The sequence below is a fragment of the Miniopterus schreibersii genome (assembly GCF_964146895.1).
Source record: "Miniopterus schreibersii genome assembly, chromosome: 4".
NCBI lineage: Eukaryota > Metazoa > Chordata > Mammalia > Chiroptera > Miniopteridae > Miniopterus > Miniopterus schreibersii.
The window spans coordinates 10,432,519-10,448,069 of NC_138105.1; the positions used below are offsets into that span (position 1 = coordinate 10,432,519).

General features: G+C 36.9%; 1 protein-coding gene across 3 annotated transcripts in view; it reads left to right on the forward strand.

Annotated features, from left to right (window-relative positions):
• Positions 1-15,551, forward strand: part of RNF130 (ring finger protein 130) — a 102,374-nt gene that overhangs the window by 32,736 nt on the left and 54,087 nt on the right. For all 3 annotated transcript variants that reach the window (XM_081135672.1, XM_081135673.1, XM_081135671.1), the window contains exon 3: positions 6,428-6,678. In XM_081135672.1, coding sequence (XP_080991798.1) covers positions 6,428-6,678 — 251 coding nt within the window. The remainder of the gene's footprint in view (positions 1-6,427; positions 6,679-15,551) is intronic.

Below are 15,551 nucleotides of genomic sequence, written 5' to 3' on the forward strand. Positions count from 1 at the left end.
GCATCCCCCACCCCCCCAACTCTTTTTATGGGAAATTTTCTAGAATTATCTAAGCTTTAAAATTTCTTAAAACTTTAGCAGTTGATTTGAACTGAACAAACAAGTTTATCTGTTAAAGCATAAAACCTCTGCTAAGTGAGATTTTGCACAGAGATTTTTTTCCCTTATAAAGAGGTAAGCTTACAGTAAAAAAGTAAAAAAAGAGTTTACAGGAAAAGCACCTCTGTACACTTGTGGTCTGGTGCCTCAGTCAACTCATGTGCTTTCTTTCTGGGCATGCCTTTTTGGGGTGAAAGAATCAGCTGCCCAGCTGAACTGGGCTTGTCCTGAGATTCATTCCCAGGAGTGAGAGACAGTGTGGAGGGGGGGAGATTTCTGATATTTCCCAGCTGGGGGCCTTCCCTGAGCTGGGGCAGAATACCCTTGGTAGCAGGAGGAATGTGTTGTGAGCAGATGCCTGAGTGCTTCCCAAAGTGTGAGGAGGAATTAGAGAGAGGGAATAGGAGTTCCAAAATTCTGTGGTAGTAGGCCTTTTTGATTTCCTTAGTAAGATGTACATTTACGGAGCATCTGCCATGAATTCTTCAGGTAATATCTCATTTTTTGGAAGAAGAAACTGAAGTTCAGAGAGGTTAAATATCATGCTGCAATTTGAATCAAGACATTCTGACTTTAGCGCCCAAAGGAGGTTAATTCTGAGATTCCTTTTGTTGGCCCCTCAAAATTGATTTTGTAATCTGGATTATAGCAGCATTACCATATTTTCCCACTTATCTTTTTTCCATTAAAAAATAGACTTACTAAGACGGGGGGCTCATTTTTACCGAAAAATCTCCCACCCAGCAGTCATATTTTTTTTAACAGGAAAAAAGATAGGTACAAAAATATGTTAGTGCCTCTGATTATAGAACCACTTAACACAGTGTAGAAGAAATTGAGCATTAGAAAATCACTATTTTGCAAACTATTGTAACTGATTCAGGCGGGCATCAGTGGGTGAGCACATTGAATGAGAGCTTATTGGAGAACTGGATATTGTGAAAGCATCACCCCATAGATTGCTTATTAATTAAAAAGAGAAAAGCATTTGTTTACAGTAGAGAAATCTGGCAGGTAGCAGACTAACCAACTGATAAAATTCTATGTGCACGCTCGAAGGACAGAACATCACCTGTGTAACGTTCCTACCAGAAATGTTTACTTCTGAGATCTGATTATGAAGAAGCAATCAGATCCAGAGTGAGGGAAATTTTCTAAACATGGCCTGAACTCTTCAAAAAGGTCAATGTCGTGAGCAACCAAAAGTGACTGAGGCCCTGCTTTAAATCCCGTGAGACTAACAGCATTAGAAACTAGGCACAGTGCCCACAGACCTGATTGCATCCTGGGTGCTAGACAGTTCTCGAAGTCATCATTAGAACTAGGCAGAGATATTTGGATGTGGACTGTATATTACAGAGTAGTGTTGTACCAGTTCATTTTCTTGAGTATGATAAATGAATTGTGTCCTTGTTCTTAGGAGATGGGCTAAAGTATTTCAGGTGGCAAATGTCATGTTTGCTTACTCTCAGTTGGTGCAACAAAAATACATACGTATAGAAAAGGTAAAACGTTGCCAGTTTACAAATCTAAATAAAAAATGCATGTGTGTTCATATAGTATTGAAACTTTTTTATGGGTTTAAAAATTCTGAAAATAAAAGAGAAAAGAATTGAATTGTGTGTGAAAGTAGCCGAACTCAAGCAGTAGAAGCCTAGATTCACTTTAAAGAATAATAACAGAGAATGTTTTCAAGAAAACAGGTGAAAGCAGGGATCACAACTAGGTTTTTCCTCAGTTATCATCTCTGGTAAGTTAATCATGGCTGCTGGGCACGTTGAAATGCATGGAATTCTGGGGCCACGTCCATGACTTACTAGCAGTGTTTGCCAAGAACTTGGGATGTGAGACTGGTGATGGATATTCCAGATACTTGTCCTCTCTCCCTGAATGATTAACCATTACAGTCTTATTAGTCCTTAACTCTTATCAGCCACTGCTTGAGCTAACCCAAGGCTTATCTTGAAGGTTACATTCTCTCTGATATTAATATCCCCCAGAAGCTTGGCCAAGTCTTTGCAAATCTTTATTTATTTTACTTTATTTTTTCATCACCATTTATCCCCTCTATGCCCTCTTCCACATCCACCCCTCCATCACCACACTATTGTCCATATCCATGAGTTCTCTTTTTTTTCCTTTTTAGCTCAATCCCTCCACTCCCCACCAATACCCCTCACCTTGCACCAGAGCTACCTGCCTGCTCTCTATGAGTCTCTCTGTTTTGCTTGTTAGTTCAGTTCATTAAATTCCACATATGAGTGAAATGATATGGTACTTGTCTTTCTCTGACTGCCTTATTTCACTTAGCATAATAAGTTCTCCAAGTCCATCCATGCTGTCACAAAGGGTAAAATTTTCTTCCTTTTTATGGCAGAGTATTTTGGCATTGTGTAAATGTACAACAGCTTTTTTATCTACTCATCTACTGATGAACACTTGGGCTGTTTCCAAATCTTGGCTATTGGAAATAATGCTGCAGTGAACATAGGGATACATACATTCTTTCAAATTAGTGTTTCGGGTTTCTTTGGATAAATTCCCGGAAGTGGAATTGCTGGGTCATAAGGCAGTTCCATTTTTAATTTTTTGAGGTAACTCTACTGCTTTCTACAGTGGCTGCACCAGTCTGCATTCCCACCAACAGTGCATGAGGGTTCCCTTTTCTCCACATCCTTGCCAACACTTGTTGTTTGTTGATTTATTGATGATAGCCATTCTGACAGGTGTGATGTGATATCTCATTGTGGTTTTAATTTGCATTTCTCTGATAATTAGTAATATTGAGCATCTTTTCATATGTCTATTGGCCATCTGTATTTCCCCTTTGGAGAAGTGTCTATTCAGGTCTTTTGCCCATTTTTTAATTGTAATGTTTGGTTTTTTTGGTGTTGTTTTATAAGCTCTTTATAAATTTGGGATATTAACCCCTTATGAGATGTATCATTGGTGAATGTATTCTCCCATTCAGTGGGTTGTCTTTTCATTTTGTTGATGGTTTCCTTTGCTGTGCAGAAATTCTTAAGTTTGGTGTAGTCCCATTTGTTTATTTTTTTGTTTCCCTTGCCCAAGGAGATATATCAGGAAAAATATTGCTACAAGAAATGTTTGAGATTTTACTGCCTATGTTTTCTTCTAGGATTTTTATAGTTTTGAGTCTAACATTTAAGTTTTTAATCAATTTTGAGTTTATTCTTGTATGCAGTATAAGAAGATGGTCTAGTTTCATCTATTTGCACATATTTGTCCAATTTTCCCAACACCATTTATTGAATAGACTATCTTTAGTCCATTGTATGTTTTTGCCTCCTATGTCAAATTTTAATTGACTCTAAAGGTGTGGATTTATTTCTGGGTTGTCTATTCTGTTACATTGATATTTATATCTGTTTTTATGGCAGTACCATGCTGTTTGGATTACTATGGCCTTGTAGTATAGTTTGATATCAGGTGGCATGGTTCCTCCAAACTTTGTTCTTCTTTCTCAAGATCACTGTTGTTATTCATGTTCTTTTGTGATTCCATATAAATTTTGGTGGTATTTGTTCTAGTTCTGTGAAATACGCCATTGGTATCTTGGTAGGAATTGCATTGAATATGTAGAGTGCTTCGGTAGTATGGACATTTTAATGATGTTAATTCTTCCTATCCATGAACATGGTATATGCTTCTACTTATTTGCATCTTTAATTTCTTTCTTCAGTGTCTTATAATTTTCCATGTACAGGTCTTTTACATCCTTGGTTAAGTTCGTTCATAGTTATTTTATTTTTTTTGAAGCAGTTGTGAATGGGGTTGTTTTCTTAGTTTCCCTTTCTGATAGTTCATTATTGGTGTATAAAAATGCAACTGATTTCTGGATATTTATTTTGTATCCTGCTACATCTTTGCAAATCTTTAAAAATCAAGTGTCAGAGGCATCCTTAAATCAAGATCTTGAGGCCAGCTCGGCTTTAGAGGCGAGGAATGAGGAGAAGGTCCGAGGAGGAAATTCCAAGGGATTCAGGAGCTCCATGTCAGGAACCAGCATCACAGCCAAAGACCAAAGATGAAGGATGTTTTTAATGCTTATCAGTTAGGAAATTTTAAGGATTTTGGGAGCCGTGTACCAAGAACCAGGAGCAGAAATATATATATATATGCTTTTTTAATTTCACAGTAGATAATTTTCCATTCTCTTTGAAAAGTGAACATTAAAGAGCCTTAGTCATAGTATGTGTTCAGTAAGTATTGTTGAATGATGGTTGAAATAATTAAACACTTCTTTTTCCACACAGCATTCCAATTGAAATTGGGTGGTGCTCACTTAGTGTTCTTTGAGTAAATGAAGTTGTTTCCCCTGGCTACCTGTGCAGCTTTCCCTGCTCCTTTTCCAGCTTGAGTCTTCAGGAGGGAGCCTCAGAACTGATTTCTAAAACCCTGTTTGTACCTGGTGTGATTATAAAGCAATGAGACTGATTGTCATGTGTCGTGTGTGGGATCCGTCTCAGTTACTTTATAGCCATACCTGGTATCTTATACCACAGACCATTGCCTGTTGAACAACATTTTAAAAGCACAAAACTAAGGTTTCTAAATGGAAGTTTAAAATGGTTTAGCATAACGTTATGATTTGCTCTAACTTACTGATCAGAACTTTTATTTCAGAAAGATAATGAAAATGTTAACTTTGTTGCTTTCTTTAAATTTGCAGTTTTCATTTTGTTTGGGGGTTTTTAATCAGTATTCTGATAAATTGCTGTTTTGATAAAGTGGCACAGTTTTGAATGAGGTGATACAAAGGTATATATATGTTCCATTGGGTTAAATTTTTCATAAAACTACTTTTAAGTATTGAATTTATTTTCAGTTGTGAATGGTCTTTGACTGCATATGATACAAGGATAGCCCTTTTATTAAATATGATAAATTAAACATATAAACCAAATATTTAGTAGTAGTATTCATTGAAGAAGCCTTTGAAAGGGCAAGTTTTGGAGGGTTTGTTTATTTTGTCTTGATGGTCTACATTTATATGCGCAAACCTTATTCAAATTTGAATAAGGTTATAATTTTCTCTTTCCTAAAATAAAATGTTTATTCTCCTTCCTATAACGCCCAGAGTCTTTGGGGCTCCTTGAGGAAGGCAGACTGTAAAAGTTGAGAAAGGAAGAGGAATGGACTGTAATTTCATGTTGTGCATAGTCACTTGCCTTTACTGTACTACAGTAAATTGTGTAAGTGAAGGAACTAGGTGACTAGAAGTGCAACTTAAGAACATCTTTAATATTAAATTCAGTAGTCTGTGGCTGTGGCAGAACCTCTGGACAGCTGTTAGAAGCTGGAAGCATCTTGATGCCAAACTCATCCAGAGTGGTGAAGGTTCGATTTACCTCAGGAAGAGTTTAATTTCCAGCAGGGTTCTGGGGTAAACTAGAAAGGAACCTTCCTCCAGTCAGGCTTAGACATAGGACCAAAGTTAGTTTCAACTGTTCTTAATAAAAGATACCACCATTTGTCATTTTGCTGCTGTTGACTCAATTATCAGATTTGTGCCCTAACGCTCAGTGCTGTTATACAGCTGCACTTCCTATATTCTTTCAATTTTTTGTACTAGTTCTACACACAACAGGTGTTCCATAAATGTGTCTAAGATTGATTAGTGTAAAAAGTACCAATTTTTGTACTATAAATAACGGCATTTTCTCCTTAAGGAGTTGGAACTTTCTAAATAATATCTTTATTGATTTCAGAGAGAGGAAAGGAGAGGGGGAGAGAGAGATAGAAACATCAATGATGAGAGAGTCATTGATCTGCTGCCTCCTGCACGCCCCCAACTGGGGATCGAGCCCACAACCCGGGCATGTGTCCTGACCAGGAATCAAACCCCCCAATCGCCTGGATCCTAGGTCTACGCTCAACCGCTGAGCCACACCCGGCCAGGCAGGACTTTCTAAAGAGCATTTAAGATGGAAAACGTTTTACAAAGAAAACCTGCTATGATTTTATTACGTGTTTATTGTTGTATAATACAGTGTTTTATACTGTCTCTTGTCACACTTGACTGACTTAATAATTTTTAAAAAGGTAGTTATAACACAAGTTAATATACCTCTTAACACTACAATCATTTTATGCTTTAAGTCTAAGTCTTAAATACTATAAAACAAATTCCTGTTCCTGCGTGGTGCCAGCATACCCAACTGCAACTTCATTTCATTTAAAAAGTTGAGTCTGCAGATGCCATTAGCAGAAATTGTAGTGTAGTTTTTCTAAGCATTTTTATATATTTGAAGTTCTTGTAAATTTTAAATGTCACTTGAGTATATATATTTATTTTACATTACAGGCACTGGAGATATTATTGCTGTCATGATTACAGAACTGAGGGGTAAGGATATTTTGAGTTATCTGGAGAAAAACATCTCTGTACAAATGACAATAGCTGTTGGAACTCGAATGCCACCAAAGAACTTCAGCCGAGGCTCTCTAGTCTTCGTGTCAATATCCTTTATTGTTTTGATGATTATTTCTTCAGCATGGCTCATATTCTACTTCATTCAGAAGATCAGATACACAAATGCACGCGACAGGAACCAGGTGAGCTGCCAGGACTCTAGTGGTTGATGCTTACCAGCCATAGAGTTCGTAAGGCATCTGTTGTGATCATGCATAATACAAATATATTTTCATTTTTAAAAAGCTATAACCTTCAGTCATTTTAATGTTGAAAATGTGTCTGCACAAGTACTTTAAGAATATTTTAAATGCCTACATGGGGAAATTACTAAATTATTGTGATCACTTGGGGCATTATTGTAGGTAGATGGTTAGCTTAATATCATAACATGATCTAGCTAATTCTGGTAACTTGAAGAAAGTTGCATTTTTAAACTGGTAATGCTGGTTATCAGTGGGAGGAGACTAGAGAATGGAGGAGGGAAACCTTTCACTATACACCCTTTTGTTCCATGAGAATTTTGAACTATGTATTATCTATTCAGAAACAAACAAATCTATTAAAAATAAATTATCCTATCTAAGCTTAGCCGTGGGGTGATGGGGAGAGTGGGAAGCACCAATAGAAGAGCTGTATCACAATAGCCATCCTAGAAATTCCATTTACCAGCACAGCCTGAGGGTTTGGTGGACTTCAGGTGGGTGAATAAAGACACAGGAAAGACAGGGCGCTGCTTGTGGGGGAGCCCCTACAGGTGGGCTTCAGTAAGTTTGTTACTTGATTTGATGTGCTATAGACAAAATAGCCACCCCGGGAGCTGAGTTCGAGGTGTTAGGTCCCTGTCACAGTCCTAGGCTTTTCTCCTAGGAATCTAAGAAGTGACTTGCTTAAAGAGTGGTTTGAGGCCAGTTTTTCTATAACATCTTCTCCTCAAACAGTCCATGCAGATCCTTGGGTGAGAAAGAGGGGTGAAATTTTCATCCTTCCTCATTCTCCTGAAAGGAGCACAGACCTTGGTGTGGAACAGATAGGAGGATCTGAGTTCAGATCCTGACCTTACCACCAATTTGTCATGGTTCCTCCTGTCAGTTTATTTAGCTTCTCAACATATTTCTTCATCTGAAAATTGGTACAAAATACCTGAAAACTATAATTTATTGAACATTTATGTACCAGGCTTTGTGCAGTATTTTGTACCCTATTAAAAAAATTTTGTTATAATTATTATTTATAATTTCAGACTTACAGAAAAATTGCAAGAATAGTATAAAGTATTTCCTTATCCAGGCTTTGTGGCTATTAACAACATTTTACCATATTTCTTTTTTATGTGTATATACTTTTTTTAACCATTTGAGAGTAAATACTTTACCCTTAAATACTTTATTATGTTTTCTAATACAATACCATTATTTGATCTATAGACCTTTTCTAGGTTTTGTAAAATTGTCTTAATAATGTTCTTTATAGCAAAGAAAACCTTGGATTATTCGATCAGATTATATGCCCCATGCACTTGTCATGTCTCTTTTTCTCTTTCATGGCATTGATACTTTGGAAGAGTTATAGGCCAGGTGTTTATTTGAATTTGTCTGATGTCTACTGTTCCTTCCTCATTAAATCCAGGTTACATGCATTTTTGTCAGCAATACCAGTCATTTATACTTTTTTTTATGAGAGAGGGAGTGAGGGAGAGAGAGAGATGGGGGGGAGGAAAGGAAAGAGAGAAACATTGATTGGTTGCTTCCTGCACATGCCCTGACCAGGGATTGAACCCAAGACCCTTCGGTGCATGGGACAATGCTCCAACCAACTGAGCCACACCAGCCAGGACTGAACTTTTTATTTTGAGATAATTGCAGATTCACATGCATTTGTAAGAAATGAGACATTTCATATACCCTTCACCCATTTTCCCCCAGTGGTAAAATCTTGCATAGCTATGGTAAATATCGCAACCAGGATATTGACATTGATACAATCCACTGATCTTATTCAGATTTCTCCAGTTTAACTTGTACTTTGTGTGTGTGTGTGTGTGTGTGTTTTTCTATGCAATATCATGTGGCCACTACCACAGTCAAGGTACAGAACAATTTGTCACAAGGACCCCTTGCGCTACTCTTTTTTAGCCACAGACACCTCCCTCTTACCTAACCCCTGACTACCACTAATCTGTCCCACACTCTATAGTTTTGTCATTTCAAGGATGCTATATAAATGGAATCATGTAGTACTTAACCTCTAGAATTAGGACTTCTTCACCTAACCTAATACCCTTGAGATCCTTCCAAGTTGTGTATATCAATAGTTTATTCCTTTTTACTGCGCAGTAATATTTCATGGCTTGTATATATCCTGATTTGGTTAACCAAATTGTTTCCAGTTTGGGGCTATTATAAATAAAGTGACTATGAACATTAATGTGCAGGTTTTTGTGTGGACATGAATTTTCATTTCCCTGAAATTCTTGGGTTATTATGGAAAACATATTTTAGTAAGAAGCTGCCATACTCCTTTCCCAAGTGGCTATACTCTTTTACATTCCCAATAGATACATTTCTCTGATCCAGTTCCTTTGCATTTTTTTTGATTGATGAATTTATTTATTTTTAATTTATCTTTATTGGTGAAAATATTACATATGTCCCCTTTTTTCCCCATTGACCACTTTCACCCTGCCCCCACTCCCCGCCCCAGGCCTTCCCCACACCATTGTCTGTGTCCATGGGTTATACATATATGCATATAAAGTCTTTGTTTACTCTCTCCTCACCCACCCCCACCTTCCCTCTGAGATTCGACATTCTGTTCCATGCCTCTGTGTCATCCTTTGCATTCTTGACAGCATTTGATGTTGTCACTGTTATTTTTTTTAACTATTCTGGTAGGTGTAGTTTTACTTTGCATTTCTCTGTTGGCTGCTGATGGTGAATGTCTTTTCATATGCTTATTTGCCTTCAGTAGATTCTTTTCAGTGCAGTGTCCATTCATGTTTTGCCCATTTTCTACTTGGGTTGTTTGTTTTCACTGATGAATTTTGAGAGTTCTTTATGCATTCCAGATACAAGTCCTTTGTCAGAATTGTGGTTGGCAAGTATTTTCTCCCAGTTTGTATCTTGTCTTTTCAGTCTTCTAACAGAGCCTTTTGAAGAGCAGAGTTTTTTTAATTTTGATGAGGTTCAATTTATTGATTTTTTTTTTTTTTTCCTTTTATGAGTCTTGGTTTTGCAGTCAAGTCTAAAGATTTTTATTTTTTTTGTAAAAGTTTTATACTTAGAAGTTTCATAGTTTTACATGTTACATTTAAGTCCATAATCCATTTTGAATTATTTTTTATATGAAGTGTGAAGTTTAGATTGAGGTTACTTATTTATCTTGTGTGTGTCCAATATTGCACCTTTTTCAAAAGTCAGTTGGGCATGTTTTGTATGGGTATATTTCTGGGTTTTCTCTTCCACTGATGTCCCTCTGTCCGTACCATAATGTCTTGTCTGTATATTAGGCTTTGGTATTGGGTAGAGTGATTTCTCTCACTTTATTCTTATTTTTCAAGATTGTTTTAGCTATTCCAGGTGTTAGAGGCTCTCCATATAAATTTTTTTTTAATTTTCACCTAAGGATGTGTTTTTATTGATTTTTAAAGAGAGGAATTGGGGGGGCGGGGGAGAAACATCAATGTGAGAGAGAAACATCAGTTGCCTCCTGTATGTGCCCTGACTGGGGATTGAACCCATAACCTAGGTATGTGCCCTGACCAGGAATCAAACCCACAACCTTTTGGTGTACGGAATAACACTCCAACCAACTGAGCCACCTGGCCAAGGCTTTTCATACAAATTTTAGAATAAGCTTATCTGTCTCTCTGTCAAAAAAAAAAACAAAAAACCCTTGCCTGGATTTTGATATGAATGCATTAAACCTACAGATTAATGCCCTGGTCAGTGAGGCTCAGCTGGTTGAGCATCGTCCCCTACATCAAAAGGTTGCCTTTTTGGTTCCTGGTCAGGGCCCATGCCCAGGGTGCGGGCTCAATTCTTAGCAGGGGGCGTGCAGGAGGTAGCTGATCAATGTTTCTTTCTCACATCAATGTTTCTCTCTCTACCCCTCTCCCTTCCCCTCTCTCTAAAAAATCAATAAAAACATATTAAACAAAAAAACCTATGGATTAATTTGGAGAGAATTGATATATTTACTATGTTAAACCTTCCTGTTCATGAAGTTTGTATGTTTTTCCATTTATTTAGGTTCTTTTTTCTTTCTTTCTTCAGCACTTTATAGGTTTTAGCATACAGATCCTGTACTTGTTTTTTAAGTTTATACCTAAGAATTTCATTTTGTTTAGAGTGACTGTAAATGGTAATGTAATGGTAAATGGATTATAAGTGTGTTTTAATTTCAAATTCCATATGTTCATTGTTAGTATATTGAAGTGTGATTGATTTTTGTGTACTGATTTTTTATTCTGCAGCCTTGGTAAACTCACTTATTAGTATAGATTGATATTGTGGTACTTTTTTTATAGAAATTAGGAACTACTTTATTTCTTCCTTTTCAATCTTTATCCATTATTTCTTTTTCTTGCCTGTGCCTGATCTTAGAGGAGAGTATTCAGCCTTTCATTGAGTTATATTGTTAGCTGTTATATTTTGTAGATGTTTATTACCGACTAGAGGAAGCTCCTCTCTACTTCTAGTTTGCTGAGAGTTTTTATCACAAATGAGTGTTGGATTTTGTCAAATGGTTTTGTGTGTCAATTGATGCGATCATATGATTGTTTTGTTTTCTTTAGGCTGTTGACATGGTGGGTCACATTCATTGATTTTTCAATCGGACTTACATACCTGGACTCAACTGCACGTGATCTAGCCTTGCATACCTGTAATAAATCCCATGTGGTTATGGTATATAATTTTTTGTGCATTGCTGGATTCTATTGGCTAATATTTTATTGAGGATTTTTGTGTCTAAGTTCATTAGAGATATTAGTCTAGATAATAGTTTGAGGGCATTCTAAAAATTTAATTTCCTTAATAGTTAAAGGACTATTCAGGTTGTCTATTTCATCTTTATTGAATTTTGGTAATTGTGGGTTTTGAGGAATTGGCCCATTTTTTAGATATCAAATTTATGAGCCTAGTTTTTCATAGTATGCCCTTGTTCTCCTGTTAATGGCTGCCCTGTCTGTAGCAGTTTTCTCTCTTCGTTCTGATTTTAATGATTTGTGCCTTTTCTTTTTATCTTGTCAGTCATGCTATAAATTTCTAGATTTTACTGATTTTTTCAAAGAACCAACTTTTTTTTCCATTTTATTTTTAACATAGGAACTTACGTTATTTGAAACCTTTCCTCTTTCTAATGTAATCATTTAGTAGTATAAATTTTTCAGCACTTCAGCTGTGTCCCGCATATTTTGATATTCTGTATTTTTATTTTTATTCAATAGTATGTAATTTTTTCTTTTGAGACTTTCTCTTTGACCCATGTATTATTTAGAAGCATGCTTTTTAATTTTCAGTTGTTTGCTGTTGTCTGTTACTGGTCACTAGTTTGATTCCATTATGATCAGAGCAATGCTCTGTATGGCTTCAGTTCTTTTAGATTTGTTAAGGTTTGTTTTAGAGCTAGTATGTGGTCTGTCTTGGTAAATATTCCATGGGTGCTTAGAAAACTGTGTATTTTGCTGTTGGGTGGAGTGTTCTATGGATGGCAGTTAGATCAGTGCCTTCAGCTTGCTTCTGAGAAAAGGTAGGGTGGAAAGATTACCTTCCACTGGGCCCCGCTGAAACTATTGTGGGAAGAGGGGTGCAGTTTTTCATTGGTGGTTGGCTAGAGTAGGACAGGTACAGGCCACTCTTTCTGGTACTTTGGCTATGGGAAGCAGGTTTTTTTCACCCTTTTGGTATGTTTCTGTCTGCAATTGCAGGTCAAGGCTTCTGCAGCACGTTGTTTGGAATATATGAGGCCATAAGGAAGCCCAGGGAACTCACTGGCTTATGTTCCTCAAGTGTCAAGGTCCTTCCGCAGCCCCCCTCTCAGAGACTCCCTGTGCCTGTTTGTTGTGTTTTGTCCAGGGGTTTTTAAGTATAAGGGGAATGACGTAGGAGGAATGGGGCTACTCCATTGTGGCAGAGCTGAAAATCCCCCTTCCTAGTATCCTACATGATATTTGACATAGGTAAGCGAAGCGGTAAAGAACTATTAGATGAAAGTGTTAACTGATCTAAAAATGTTACTTCCATAGATAAGGTCATTGCATATGTGTGTATGAAATCAAATTTACAGCCTTAAAATAGAATGCACCAGTTTTACAAGACTTTTGACAAAATGAACAGATGTGAAATCAAATTCTGATGAAATGAAGGAATACAGAGGCAGATTGACACTAACAAAATGACAGCATTTGTATATTTTCAAAGCACCTGACAAGAAATTCTGTCTAATGATGTTGGAAGAAAATATATGGCAGTTGAAGTTCTTAAGCTGCTTGAAAGACAGCAGAGTACAGGCTTCTTTATCCAGTGATGTGGCTTCGTTTTTAAATAAAAATTTTGAACCAATATAATAATGAACATGATTTTTAATAGTAAATAGTAGCACAAGGCTTGGTTCTTTGGACAGTCTTTTCCTACTCCTAATTCTGTTTTCCCAGAGACAAGCCACCCCTTTCAACTTTTTTATCTGTTTCTTATAATACGAACTTCAGGTATCTAAGTAGCATTATTCCTTTTTTTTTAAATAAAGTTTTTAAATATGTTACTATAAAACACTAAAAGTAAAATGACCAAGAGTTGCTCTGAAATGGTGTTCTTGACAAGAAAACCTTAATAGTGTTGGACTGAATGTAGCATCTCAAGGACTTTTCAAAAGAAGTGGATGGTTTGTCTCAGGAGCCTGCTGTTGGACCATAGTGCTTTAATTAGCACTGGCATGGGACCTGTGTGATGGACTCGGCGCAGTTACCATCTGGTGCCACAAATGGGAACTTGTTAGTTTTGCAGCCGACTGCACAGGCTTCCAAAGCATTCTTCTCCAGACGCAGCTGTAGGAGACAGTGATGTTCTGACCTTTTTTACATCCTTCCGTTTTTCCTAATGTTGAGAAACACTCAATGAAATTATGTGGCTTAAAAAGCTTAGTTTATTAAAGTTTAATAAGAAGGTAGCAGCAACTCAACTGGTTGAAACCTTTGGCTATTTTTAAAGGGAAGCCAGAACTATTAGCAAAGGAAAACTGAGTTTAAGGAGAGACTAACTTTCTCCATAAATTGTCACCATGAAGCAATCTTTCTACAAAATATGCTACCAAAGAGAGCCATGTATTGTAAATAACTTTCTAAGCATAGTGCAGTGTACACAACTGGCAGCATTTTACATATGAACTAAGAGTCTAATGCTTTGGCTTTTTAGTATACTACTTAGTAGCTTTGGTTTGCTCTTTCTGAAAAATTGTTAGAACCCACCTAAATAAGCGCTGATAGCTCAGATGATGGCTGATGGTAAACTTAAATATCACCTTCTAATAAGTGGGTCATAGTTATGTCACACAAGAGGATGGATGTTTGGTGTGTTTATATTGAAAGGGTGCCTGAAGTTTTTCTGAGAAATGTAAACTGTTTCAGAATTACATGGTTAATATTATACCTTTATTCCCAAGGTAGTCAAGTTTGATTCCCAAAAAGAACAGTACATTTTAATGTTACTGTTAAAGAATAGGGCAGATATGGAAGAATTCCACAACCTAATGGACTCCTGAGTTTAGAATGTCATCTAAGGAAAATTCCCTGTAAAAATACATACGGTTAAACTTTTTGGGTTTTTGTTGTGTTTGTTTTGTCTTATTTTGTTTGTTAATCCTCACCCAAGGATATTTTTTCCATTGATTTTTCTTAGAAGGGAAGGGAGAGGCAGAAACAAGGAGAGAGAAACATAGGTGTGAGAGAGACACATCGATTGGTTGCCTCTTGCATGTGCTCCACCTGGGGCTGGGGCTCGAGCCTGCTACCAGGGTATGTGCCTTTGGCTGGAATCGAACTCACGACCCTTCAGTCTGCAGGCCTACACTCTAACCACTGAGCAAAACCAGCCAGGGCATGGTTAAAACTTTTTAATGCTCCTCGCCAAAATATGCATACAATATTCTTAGACTTAATATCTCAAGGTTACTGAAACAAAATATACTTTGCTGCCCATTTTTATCTTGGAAGATAGCTAATTGGAGAACGCACATGCATGTGAGAGTGTGGAAGAGAAAGGCTAATACTTTGCATATATACCATTAATCTTTCAAAAATGGTGGATTTAAAAGTTTTCCCCTTCCAAAGTGGGGCAGAGGAGAGTGTTCTACACACTGTTTAGATTTTTTCCCTAAGAAAATACTATATAGTCAAAAGAAATAGACTGCTTTTGTCATTCATTGTTGGATGGTAGATTGAATTTTATTATGTTTATTAGGGATTAACAATCTCAGAGAACTGGAAAAGGAAAGTAGATGTTTAAGCTGAGAAGGTACTGTTTTACTACTCTTTTAATATACTGCAGTTACTGTCTTTTTTGTTTATGTCCTGCTATTATGGTCAACTTATGTAAATAAATACCACTTTCTACACACAGAGACTATGTGCTTTTAAATGTTACACATCAAGAGTTAGAGATTTTGTTTTTCTAGCACTAAATATGCTCTTGAGATTAGAGTGTTTCTAAGACATTTACTTCTACATCCTGAGGGTTTAGCATAGGGCCTGGCATGTCACACTGACTCAGTAAATGCTTAAATGAATTAAAAAATGAACTATTGGGAAAGCAGACAGGTGTCATCAAAATACTGTGTAGTATGAGTTATTGGGGGGTAGAGTGATCTTACTCTAGTCAGGGTACTTTACAGAGGAAGCAGTGACATTTGAACTGAATTTTAAAGGACAAAAAGGACTATCAGAGAGAGACTGGGAGGAAAGTCAGCGAAGGAACCATTTTCCTCAGCACCGTGGAGAGAGAAAAGGAGACGGAGAGTTGAA